We start from the raw sequence: 13701 nt of genomic DNA, 5'->3' as shown, positions 1-13701 counted from the left end.
TTGAGTGCATAACTGAACATAATTATTTGAAGGTTGACTTTTTTTGTATTAAAAACACTTTTCTTTTATTGGTCGGATGAAATATGCTAATTTATTGAGACAGGAATTTTGGGTTTTCATGAGCTGTATGCCAAAATCATCAGTATTAAAACAATAAAAGACCTGAAATATTTCAGTTGGTGTGCAATGAATCTAAAATATATGAAAGTTTAATTTTTATCATTACATTAGGGAAAATAATGAACTTTATCACAATATGCTAATTTATTGAGAAGGACCTGTATATGCTGTATGGAGATAGAAAAGGTATAGATTTGTTTATTACGGTTATAACTTATTTGTTATCTTGCTTATATCCACTAAATCTATACTGATTAGTTTTATGAAGTTTATTGTACTTCACACAAAAGATGAAGCGTCCATTTCACTGTCACTTCCGGGGCGCTTCATAGTGTGCGACCCAGTAGTCTCCCAGTCGTTTTTGTTGTTTTTAATCGTGTTTTAAACTGTTTTAAACATGTTTTAAACTGTTTTAAACGTGTCTTAAACTGTGGTGCGTGTGTATGGAAGAAATAACTTGTCAGTGTTTCAGTAATGCAGATTATGGGATTACTTGTGGAGCTTTTTGCACTTTTTTGCGTGTCACCGCTTCTTCTGGGCTTTGCCAGTCACGCCGTAGGACATGGTGTATACGGGAAAGTAAGCCACAAACTTCTCCTTTCTCCTTCTCCCGCGGACTTCTGCAGTGGGAACTGTATCATCGGGCATACCGATGGAACTTTTCAGGCCGTCTAAGTCGTCAGGTCATTGGAAACGAGGAAGAAGAGGTGGTTTGCGTCGGAGACTTAAGACTCTTCGGCTTGACAACGCCGCAAATTACCACCACTTCATTCGGTTGGGTTTGGAAGCCCAATTCGTATGGACCGGTCATCGGAGATCACCGGCAAGAACCGAGGAGGCGGCGTGTGCTTCTACCTGAACGAAAGGTACTGTAACACTGTCGTGATCAGAGAGAAGATATGTACCACAGATGTGGAATTGTTGACTATTTCTCTCCGTCCCTTTTATCTGCCTCGCGAATTTTAACAGCTCTTTTACACATTAGTGTACATTCACCCACGGTCCAATGCCACAGCTGCTGCCCAGCTGATCGCTGACGTCACGCATAAACTGGACTCTATCTGCCCAGAGGCACCTAAGTTTATCCTTGGAGATTTTAATCATTACAATTTTAAAAAGACTTTGAGGACGTATGAACAGTATGTGACTTGTTCTACAACACAGAAGAACACTAAGCTAGATTTATGCTATGGCTCAGTAAGCGGGGCTTACAAATCTCTGCCTATGCCTTCTTTTGGTGATTCTTACCATGGCAGTGTCTATCTCATGCCTGTATACAAACCATTCTTCAGGCACCTAGAGTGGGAGGAAAGGACAGTGAAAATCTGGTCAGAGGCCAGCATCTCCTCTCTCCAGGCATGCTTTGAGTGTACAGACTGGCAATGTTTTTATGATGGTTGTGATTATAATAATGAACTTATAGACACTGTTTCATCATATATCACATTCTGCGTGGACTCAGTATTCCCATCTAAAAAAGTGGTTATTTTCCCAAATAATAAACCTTGGGTGACCAAAGAATTTAAATCTGCCATCAATAAAAAGAAAATACTATTTTATTCAGGACACCCATTGGAGAAAAAAGCAGCTTCTATAGAAGTTAAGGTCGAAATAAGGAAGGCCAAAATGAATTACAGAAATAAAATTGAAAGTCTGTATTGTAGAGGGGACCTTAGGGCAGCCTGGACAGGTATAAAATCCATGGCATCAATTAATCAGTATTCCTGTGAGACCAAGCAGGTCATTCATGTAAATGGCGTGGAAAATGCTGACTTGGCAAATGGCTTTAATTCTTTCTTTTCTCGTTTTGAAAGGTCTGATTTTCTGAATAATATCTCTGAAATGCGGGAATCTTTGGTTCCAAAGAATGGTCTAGTGATAACACAAGGTAATGTCACAAATCTTCAAGAAATTAAACATACGTAAAGCTGCTGGCCCTGATTCCATCTGTGGACGCGTTTTGTGTTATTGTGCGGACCAGCTCAGTGAGGTGTTTACAACACTTTTTCAGATGTGTATCGAGTGTGGTCAGATTCATGCCATATGGAAAACTTCAATTATAATACCTGTCCCTAAATCTAATAATCCAAGAGAAATGAAAGAATTCAGACCAGTTGCACTAACATCACTTGTGATGAAAACGTTCGAGAAAATACTGAAAGATGAAATTGTCTCGCTAATTGATGGAAAATTAAATCCACTACAATTTGCCTATCAAGCTGGGAAAGTTGTGGATGACTCTAAGATTTTCATCTTAGATAGATTATACAAGCACCGCGAAAGACCTAAATCACATGCACGACTTTTATTTGCTGATTTTTCTTCAGCTTTTAACAAGATGCAGCCTCATATTCGAATTGAGCGACTGGCCTCTTATTTTAATTTACCTGATCAGATTTTATTGTTGCTCTTCAATTTTTTAACAGACAGACTACAGAAGGTATTTGTGAATGGCCACATGTCCAGGGTCTCCGCAGGGCTGTGTCCTTTCTCCTTTGCTTTTTATTATGTACACTGATAGCTGCAGGACTTCCCAATTGGGTAGCTACCTTGTGAAATTTTCTGATGACACTGCCCTACTGTAGAGCTTAAATCGGGCCCAACATATCAAGCCCGACCCAACCCAAGCCCGAGCACGTTGTGTCCGAGCCCGGCCCGACCCGACATGTTCACTGTAATTATGAGCCCGAGCCCGATTGAAACCCGACCATTTTTAATATGTGGGCCGTTATAACCAGGGGCGGCGCCAGAATTTTTTTAAGCAGGTGCTGCTGTGCTCATTTAGGCTACAGGGGGGAGCTGCGCAGTTATATATATATTATATAAATACTATTAATAAATGAGCAAAAATTGGCCACTCAATATTCAATATACAATTATTTTAATTATAACAATTAAAGTTTTAATTTTATTGAAATTGAACAAGCACAACATTCAGCATTCAATCAAATATTCTTAAAGATTAATTATTAATAATAATGTTACTTCAACATATTGTTATTTCAACATAATATGTGTGTGAGCAACAAGCAAGATGTGCATTTGTAAATTCGGTGACAGCGTGTATTACGAGTTTCAACCGCGGCGCGCCGGCGACTCCATGTCATGATTATAATGTCTGCTATATTGCTTTTTGTGTATTAAATCCAGGCAATTGGTTGATGAAAAATGTATTGAAATTAAGATACAATTTATACTAAACGAAATTCACTTTAAAGAAAAGCTTTCTTCAAAACAAAACTTAAACTTGAAACTATGTGCTTATTTAATGGCTAAAACACGTATGCTACTACAGACTCTTTTTGTACAAATTGCAGCACATTCATTTAATTCTGAATTTTGCACATGTAAGTTGAAAGGCATTTGTTTGTGCATAGTAAAACATATCTGTAACATTTATCAAGTTCATAATTGTCCGTGCATTCATTAATTATTATCTTAATGAATAGACCTAATGCGACAAGGAAGAAGCATGCAAACTGCGTTGTTTGTTTATTCAGAAATAGTTGAATGGATCGGAAAAGTAACAAAAGCGGATATTGAGGCCTGAGGCTGACTACTATAATAATTTCTGTCATGGCAAGACTGCTTGTCTGTTCATCGTCGAAGTCCCAGTTTTTTGCTGTCATAGGCGAGCAGCGTGCGAGGACAGTGGTGGGAAATATCGGTCGAGTCCGGGCTTGGGCACGGGCATAGAATGAAAGATCTACCCTACTGTCACTTCTTCAGGGGGACCAATCGGGCCATGGAAGTGCCTTATCACAATTTGTGAATTGGTGTAATGATAACTTCCTGGACCTTAATGTGACAAAAACTAAGGAGTTAATCATTGATTTTAGAAAGAACCGTTTTAACCCAGAAGCCAGCATTATTCATGGCGAAAATGTTGAAATTGTAGAGACGTGTAAGTACTTAGGAACCACGTTTGACTCAAACCTCAAGTTTGATAAAAACACAGAGTCTATCACTAAGCGGGGACAACAAAGAATCCACTCGATGCGGAAGCTAAATTCTTTTAATGTATCTCAAAGGATCTTATGTAACTTTTATTATTCATTTATTGAAAGCCTTTTAACATTTTCTTTTATCTGCTGGTTTAATGGATTGTCTGTGAGGGACAAGAATAGCCTCAGCAGTATTGTTCAAATCTGCTCCAAGATCATTGGAGTTCAGCTGACAGACCTGAGCTCCCTCTGGAATAAACGGGTGCTCCAGAAGGCTAGACAGGTCATGAGTTATCCTGACCATGTTCTTAGTCAGGAATTCTGTCTAATGCCCTCAGGACGATGCTACCTTTTGTCTTGTTGATACGACTGGCAGGCTAAAACTGAATTGCCCTACGGGGATAAATAAAGTTTTTTGAATCTTGAATCACTCCAGAAAATCACTGTAAGAGCTGAATAAAACAGTACAAAAAGTGTGCGTTAAAGTATTATCCATAAACACTCTCTCCCTTGCATTATCATCAACATACACATCGAATTACACAAAAAAACTTGTTACAACTAACAGTAAACAAATATATACAGAACTTTCCAATTGGGTTACTTAATAAACTGGTAAACTTTATATCCATAAAACGACTCGATGAGCTGTGATAAAATGCGTGCTCTCCCTTTCATTACTGCTGTGACCAGTATCGATCCGGAGACTGTGAGCTGGATAACGAACACAACAGTTGGTACTGATCCATCCTCGAGAAACAACTTTTTAGCAAAGCCTGCTTTGTACTGACAAAGTGCACAAAACAGTCTGGTGTAAAATGATTCACGCAAACATAAACGCATTAAGGTAGATTGAGGGGCGCATTCCCTTCAAAAACTAAAGTAATCCACTGCGTCTTCAGCAGCTCAGATGTCAGGAGTAAATGACGACTGCTATGTTCATTCTGAGACAGTGCTTATTTTTTGGGGGGGATTTAAAAAAAAAGCACTGGGTGGATTTTTATTATTATAGGATATGTTCAATGTTTTATGTTCAAACGCCATGTAAAAGTGAATTTTGCATAATGGGTTACGTGCAATTAAAAAATCAGAGTCTCATCTCCTATTCCCTTTAAAGGCCAGTCACGCTCGCACCATGGCGGATTCACTATTTACATGGCAGAATTCGCAAGCAGAAAAACTGAACGTTTTTCTAGCAAGGAAACGGGCAGACCATCTATGGGACAAAGTGGACACACGTCGTGGACCCGTCTGTAGGCGCAAATTACTAACGCACTTTAAATACCAAAAAATATTGTGCAAACATTTTTTTATTGCACAACTTCCAGCCAATCAGATTTGAATATTTAGACAGACCACTTGTATAATTAATAACAATAAACCTGTATACACTGGGTTGATTTTAATAACTTTAATGTAGTTGAAATGTGCACCTAGCACTAAGAAAATATTAGTATTAGATCAGCACAAAAAAGTTATCAAACATTCTTAAAATGTGGTGAAATGTACTCACTTGAGTATCTTCAGCTCACACACAGGATTCTTCAGTCCCTCACAGATCTCTTTGACTCCAGAGTCCAGCAGACGGCTGTTGTTCAGGTTCAGCTCTTTCAGGATGGTTTTAGAGGAGAGAACAGTAGCTAGAACTGAACAGCTTTTCTCTGTCAGCTCACAATTATTCAGCCTAAACACAGAAACAGCATTTATTATTCTTCTGATTGTACTTCAGCACATATTTAACACACATCAGATCAGCAGGTCTTCAAATTTGATCACATATGTGACTGATAGTCTCATATAATGAATTAACAGAGAAGTTATAATGTATAAATCATGATGACTCACTTGATTTTCTCCACTTTGCTATGAGAGTCCATCAAAAGAGCAGAGAGCTTCTCTCCATCCAGATCTCCTAATTTATCTTCACTCAGATCCAGTTCTGTCAGCAATAATGGACTTTTACCCAGAACTTTAGTGAGACACTCACACGCTTCCTGTGCAGCAGCACTTTTCAAAAACCTACAGAACATAGAAGAGTATTTTAGATAATTCTGACTAAATGTTTTTTTTTTTGCACCTCCCATTCTTTCAAGCTAAGCAAATACATGATACACAATGCAAAATCAATATAAAAAAAGTACTGTATGTTCAAATATATCAAAATGAATATATAATTATAGTGAAGTGAGGAACCTTGATTATTTCTAACTGTATTCAGTTAATTATGATTTCAGTCAGTCACGTAGTTGACAATTACCAGTTTATTCCACAATGCATTAATAGATTGGGTGGTAAAAAAGGAGTGGAATATGGCAGCGTATCAACCTCATCAAGAGACCTGCTTGTATTATAACTAATCAAAATACAGTTCTGGTTGCATGTGAAATATAGTTGTGTGACTGTTGAATTTCAGTAATAGGTATGCTGTAAGTTCCTCTACCTTTAAAATGCAATTCCTCTCCAATTCCCAGTCCCCTTAGTTTCATATAGCAGATATCACATTTGTGGCTTATTTTGAAATATTTTAAGACATTAATCACCTGGTCTTTAATTTACATTTTTCATCCTGTAGTAAATCATCGAGCTCCTTCACTCCTGATTGTCCAGGATCATTTCCTCTGAGATCCAGCTCTATCAGGTGTGAAGGGTTTGATCTCAGAGCTGAAGCCAGAGCTTTATAACCTTCTTCTGTGATACTGCAGTCTGAGAGTCTAGAACAGAAAGGAAAATGTAACATTCAGACGATTATTCAATTATTCTACAATTTATCAGAACAGAACAAAAATTGTGCATAGAACAAGCAAACTAAATTTCACATTTTCATATTAAAATCATGAAATTTAACCAATAATAACTTAAAATAAACTTATTAAACTGAATTTCTTATTAATACAGATCTACATATTAATTTATTCATACAGTGCTTTGTACAATATTTAATAATACTGCAACTAATATTTTAGCCTTAATAATCTAATTAATAATCATAATTTTCAAGACAGTTAATCTGATAACATAGTAATTTACAAATATTACACACACACACATACATGTGTATATATATATATATATATATATATATATATATGAGGATAAATAAAAATACACACTTCAGTTTCGTCAATCTGCATTGTGTATTTTCCAACAGAGGACAGATCTTCTTTATTCCAGAGTTTCCTAGTTTATTCTCACTCAGATCCAGCTCTATCAGGTTTGAATTAAACGCTGAAGTCAGAGCAGCACAACCTTCTGCTGTAATGCTGTTATTATTCAGCCTGAAGAGAAAGAAAAAGGAAACACTCTTCAGTTAATCTTAAAACTTTATTTATGAACAATGACAGTAGCTGCGTTTACATGGACACAATCGGAATGAAATCAATCCGACTGATGAATCCGAACAAGGTGTTTACATGAATAATAAATAAAGTAATCGGGTTGATGCGCGCGTTTATATGTCACAAGTTTCAAATCGGATCTGATGTTTTGACATGCGCACACTGCACGAATATACAGAGTTTCCCGCTTTTTCGCGCATAAATATTCTCCTCTATTGGATCTTTATTTGTTTTAAACAGCAGACGTAATATTAATTCGTCTCTGGTCATAATTTAGAGCATATTAACCGTTTTGCCGTGCTGCTTATTGATCACGCAGTAAAAATGCCCCTCCCCGCGGCCAAAACCAGTCGTCTGTGGATGAGAATCCAAAACAAGGACTGGTGGGACGTTGTCCTGCTTCACTTCACAGACGCGCAAGTGAAATGAGAATTTTAGAATGACGGGAAACTTATTAATATGACACTTTATTCAACAGGAAGAACAGCTCGTTCCGCGCGTCATACGTCATTACGCTATTTAACGTCATTGCACATGCGCAGTCCTTTCAGTTTCGGTTTTCAATCCGATCAAGTGTTTACATGTTCTCTCGATCAGATTACAAAAGGGATAAACCACCCCTTTCAATCCGATCGAAATTTCATTCGGATCGAGCTCAATCGGATCAATTAAGGTGTTTACATGAAGGTTTTTTAGTCCGATTGAGCCGTCAATCCGATTATAAGTGTCCATGTAAACGCAGCTAATGTTATTTTTATAGATATTTTACATGTCAAGTATTAGACCAAGTAAAATACTCACTTCAGTCTGTTGACTTTACAGTGTTTATCCTCCAATAGAGAAGTGAGCTTCTTCACGTTTGTGTCTCCTAGTTCACATTCACTCAGATTCAGCTCTTTCAGGAGTAATGGGTTTTCACCCACAATTCCTTTCACATACTGACAGGCTTCATCTGCAGCAGAACTCAAAAACCTAGAGATAGAAAAATTTGATTGACATTTCGTACCATATGTAACAGGGACGACAAATGTGGTATTCTATGTATATGTTACTCTACAGAGGTTAAATTTGGCCTAGGTTCGGCTCTGGGAGGATTTAAAAGTAAAAGGGTGGACCAAATCAATTTCAAGTAATTAACAGCCGGCAATTTTATTTACAATGATTCACATTCAATATAAACAATATTGTCACAGTTGACTCTTTGTCTGGTTTCCACTCAACACTATGAACCAACAACAAACATGGATCATATTAAACCCGAAGTTGAATGTGAATACCAAAAATGAAATAGAATAAAATGAAACAAAATAAAACACAGTCTCAATAATTTGTTTTACATCCTTTGTATGTAAAGTGCTCAAATGTCCATATGTATAAAACTCAAATGTCCATGTGTAAAGCTCCAATGGTCATGCGTGAGTAAAGAGCTTCAATGTCTTTGTGTGTAAAGGCCTTTTGTGTTGCTAACCGGGTAGTGTGTATGTGCTTAGCTCTCTTGTGTACATCCGTGATGGACCACGATGATTCTTTGAGTGGCAGATCAGGGTCTGGCTTGCCGTTCAAATGGTAGATCACTTGACAGAATCAGCATTAAAAAAACAAACAATCAGAGTTCTTGTAAAAGAAAAACCAGTAACCAAAAGCATTTACCGGTTGTTTTCCTCAGCGATAGGATAAATAAACGACCTCGACGATTAATATTATCCTTTATAAAAGAATATGCACATTGAACCGAAGAAACAAATGAAAATTAAATAATCTTTGCAGCTACACGTTAACCTCGTGCGTGCATATTCAGCAGGCTTCTTCATCTGATTTTTAACATACGTTGACTCTCAACATACCACAGCGTTAACCGCCCTCTAGAGGTTAATGACAGTACCACACCTAAAATACAGAAACGTCCTTTTATGATATATAATCAACCGTAGTTACAAATAAACATACTTTAGAACTAGGAATAAAGGAAAACTATAGATGTTAAATTCGAAAGGGTTACATCTATAATGAATTTTCACAAGTTTTTCAAAGAGCCTTTAGTTCCCTTTCGAAAGGGAACTTGCACTGTGTCCTGAGACGCTTTGGAGAACGCCTTTGGAGAACTGATGACTGAAGTACTGTGTTATCACGGCAATCGTATTGGCCGGTGACAGCCATGATGTCACTACTAGTGCGACCATATAAAAGGGCTCCTAGAGAACATGTCATCCTCTTTTCGTCTTCAGGGACTGTGTTGCTGGTACTGTGAAGAGAATATCATGGCTTCTAAAAAGCACTTCAGGAAGTGTGCCGACCCGTGTACGAGGTTTCTAACACCTGTTGACACTCATGTTCTCTGTGTTTTTTGTCTGGGTCCTTGTAACCTGGGTACTCAAAGCGCTTTACATGGAAGGGGGGGGGGTCTCCTTAACCACCACCAATGTGCAGCATCCACCTGGATGATGCAACGGCAGCCATACTGCGCCAGAACGCCCACCAGACACCAGCTTACTGGTGAAGAGGAGACAGAGTGATGAATACAATCAGTATATGGGGATGATTAGGAGGCCATGATGGATAGAGGCCAATGGGCATATTTGGCCGGGGTTACACCCCTACTCTTTTTTCGAAGGACATCCATTTTAATGACCACAGAGAGTCAGGACCTCGGTTTAAAGTCTCATCCGAAGGACGGATGTCAGGGAAGTGGCCCACTCCAGACCCGAGCGTCCTGGTATGGGCAGAGGCAGATAAAATTGCCTCCTCCCCTTTGCGAGGATATTAACAACTACCCTCTTCTTCCTCTTTCCCCCTCCTCACACAACATCAGGCCCTAAACGGGCTGGACCGATGATAATATTCCATTTGCTGACTGTCTGCCTCGGGTCTTTTGTTTATGACCAATCAAAATGAAATTGTTCTGGCTAGAATATAGTGAAAAACAGCTCCCTGTAGCCTTTAGTAGTTGGCACTCTTAGCCTCCTTCAGTTAAATAAGAAGTAGAACGTAGTCATGTTTTTTTATAAAAAAACACAAAAAAAACACAAAAAAACACAGAGGGTTAGTTGGCCTCTGTTCCCCCTTAAAAAAAAAAAAAAAATATATATATATATATATATACAGTGAGGAAAATAAGTATTTGAACAGCCTGCTATTTTGCAAGTTCTCCCACTTGGAAATCATGGAGGGGTCTGAAATTGTCATCGTAGGTGCATGTCCACTGTGAGAGACATAATCTAAAAAAAAAAATCCAGAAATCACAATATATGATTTTTTAACTATTTATTTGTATGATACAGCTGCAAATAAGTATTTGAACACCTGTCTATCAGCTAGAATTCTGACCCTCAAAGACCTGTTAGTCTGCCTTTAAAATGTCCACCTCCACTCCATTTATTATACTAAATTAGATGCACCTGTTTGAGGTCGTTAGCTGCATAAAGACACCTGTCCACCCCATACAATCAGTAAGAATCCAACTACTAACATGGCCAAGACCAAAGAGCTGTCCAAAGACACTAGAGACAAAATTGTACACCTCCACAAGGCTGGAAAGGGCTACGGGGAAATTGCCAAGCAGCTTGGTGAAAAAAGGTCCACTGTTGGAGCAATCATTAGAAAATGGAAGAAGCTAAACATGACTGTCAATCTCCCTCGGACTGGGGCTCCATGCAAGATCTCACCTCGTGGGGTCTCAATGATTCTAAGAAAGGTGAGAAATCAGCCCAGAACTACACGGGAGGAGCTGGTCAATGACCTGAAAAGAGCTGGGACCACCGTTTCCAAGGTAACTGTTGGTAATACACTAAGACGTCATGGTTTGAAATCATGCATGGCACGGAAGGTTCCCCTGCTTAAACCAGCACATGTCAAGGCCCATCTTAAGTTTGCCAATGACTATTTGGATGATCCAGAGGAGTCATGGGAGAAAGTCATGTGGTCAGATGAGACCAAAATAGAACTTTTTGGTCATAATTCCACTAAACGTGTTTGGAGGAAGAAGAATGATGAGTACCATCCCAAGAACACCATCCCTACTGTGAAGCATGGGGGTGGTAGCATCATGCTTTGGGGGTGTTTTTCTGCACATGGGACAGGGCGACTGCACTGTATTAAGGAGAGGATGACCGGGGCCATGTATTGCGAGATTTTGGGGAACAACCTCCTTCCCTCAGTTAGAGCATTGAAGATGGGTCGAGGCTGGGTCTTCCAACATGACAATGACCCGAAGCAGGATACAGGATAACCAAGGAGTGGCTCTGTAAGAAGCATATCAAGGTTCTGGCGTGGCCTAGCCAGTCTCCAGACCTAAACCCAATAGAGAATCTTTGGAGGGAGCTCAAACTCTGTGTTTCTCAGCGACAGCCCAGAAACCTGACTGATCTAGAGAAGATCTGTGTGGAGGAGTGGGCCAAAATCCCTCCTGCAGTGTGTGCAAACCTGGTGAAAAACTACAGGAAACGTTTGACCTCTGTAATTGCAAACAAAGGCTACTGTACCAAATATTAACATTGATTTTCTCAGGTGTTCAAATACTTATTTGCAGCTGTATCATACAAATAAATAGGTAAAAAATCATACATTGTGATTTCTGGATTTTTTTTTTTTAGATTATGTCTCTCACAGTGGACATGCACCTACGATGACAATTTCAGACCCCTCCATGATTTCTAAGTGGGAGAACTTGCAAAATAGCAGGGTGTTCAAATACTTATTTTCCTCACTGTATATATATACACACTCACCTAAAGGATTATTAGGAACACCATACTAATACTGTGTTTGACCCCCTTTCGCCTTCAGAACTGCCTTAATTCTACGTGGCATTGATTCAACAAGGTGCTGAAAGCATTCTTTAGAAATGTTGGCCCATATTGATAGGATAGCATCTTGCAGTTGATGGAGATTTGTGGGATGCACATCCAGGGCACGAAGCTCCCGTTCCACCACATCCCAAAGATGCTCTATTGGGTTGAGATCTGGTGACTGTGGGGGCCATTTTAGTACAGTGAACTCATTGTCATGTTCAAGAAACCAATTTGAAATGATTCGAGCTTTGTGACATGGTGCATTATCCTGCTGGAAGTAGCCATCAGAGGATGGGTACATGGTGGTCATAAAGGGATGGACATGATCAGAAACAATGCTCAGGTAGGCCGTGGCATTTAAACGATGCCCAATTGGCACTAAGGGGCCTAAAGTGTGCCAAGAAAACATCCCCCACACCATTACACCACCACCACCAGCCTGCACAGTGGTAACAAGGCATGATGGATCCATGTTCTCATTCTGTTTACGCCAAATTCTGACTCTACCATCTGAATGTCTCAACAGAAATCGAGACTCATCAGACCAGGCAACATTTTTCCAGTCTTCAACTGTCCAATTTTGGTGAGCTTGTGCAAATTGTAGCCTCTTTTTCCTATTTGTAGTGGAGATGAGTTGTACCCGGTGGGGTCTTCTGCTGTTGTAGCCCATCCGCCTCAAGGTTGTGCGTGTCGTGGCTTCACAAATGCTTTGCTGCATACCTCGGTTGTAACGAGTGGTTATTTCAGTCAAAGTTGCTCTTCTATCAGCTTGAATCAGTTGGCCCATTCTCTTCTGACCTCTAGCATCAACAAGGCATTTTCGCCCACAGGACTGCCGCATACTGGATGTTTTTCCCTTTTCACACCATTCTTTGTAAACCCTAGAAATGGTTGTGCGTAAAAATCCCAGTAACTGAGCAGATTGTGAAATACTCAGACCGGCCCGTCTGGCATCAACAACCATGCCACGCTCAAAATTGCTTAAATCACCTTTCTTTCCCATTCTGACATTCAGTTTGGAGTTCAGGAGATTGTCTTGACCAGGACCACACCCCTAAATACATTGAAGCAACTGCCATGTGATTGGTTGATTAGATAATTGCATTAATGAGAAATTGAACAGGTGTTCCTAATAATCCTTTAGGTGAGTGTATATATATATATATATATATATATTTGTGGAGCTGCTACAGGAACTCTGTCACTACTTTATACCAGTATATCTAGTGATGGCCTACAGAACTCTCCGTAGTTGTTATGGTTTTAGTTAACCCCCTGAGGTCGGCTAAATACTCTGTTGATTTTGATCTTACATACTTGTGTTATACGTCATTCGATCCTGTTAAGTTTGTGTTTTTTTTTTTTGTGTGTGTATACTCACAATAAAAACAAAGTGTTGTGCTTTTCGCCCAAATAAAGAAAAATAAACCTGATGCGAGTTCTGCCTTCTCTCTGTCAGTGAAGTCCATTCTGAAACGCGTCCGAAAATGAACTGTAACTCAGCTAATACTTCTC

The 13701-nt window shown here is 39.2% G+C and overlaps 1 protein-coding gene across 1 annotated transcript in view; it reads right to left on the bottom strand.

Moving 5' to 3' along the window:
• LOC311291139 (uncharacterized protein) overlaps positions 1 to 13701 on the bottom strand; it is a gene marked incomplete at its 3' end in the record, with an annotated part of 311624 nt that overhangs the window by 252832 nt on the left and 45091 nt on the right. Inside the window, exons 12-16 of the mRNA XM_084410012.1 lie at positions 8201 to 8371; positions 7175 to 7339; positions 6605 to 6775; positions 5910 to 6083; positions 5578 to 5748 (exon numbers count right to left, since the gene is read on the bottom strand). Of these exons, the coding sequence (XP_084266138.1) occupies positions 5578 to 5748; positions 5910 to 6083; positions 6605 to 6775; positions 7175 to 7339; positions 8201 to 8371 (852 nt within the window). The remainder of the gene's footprint in view (positions 1 to 5577; positions 5749 to 5909; positions 6084 to 6604; positions 6776 to 7174; positions 7340 to 8200; positions 8372 to 13701) is intronic.

Source organism: Rutilus rutilus (assembly GCF_951802725.1).
Source record: "Rutilus rutilus genome assembly, chromosome: 5".
NCBI lineage: Eukaryota > Metazoa > Chordata > Actinopteri > Cypriniformes > Leuciscidae > Rutilus > Rutilus rutilus.
This window is presented reverse-complemented; position numbering and strand designations above follow the sequence as displayed.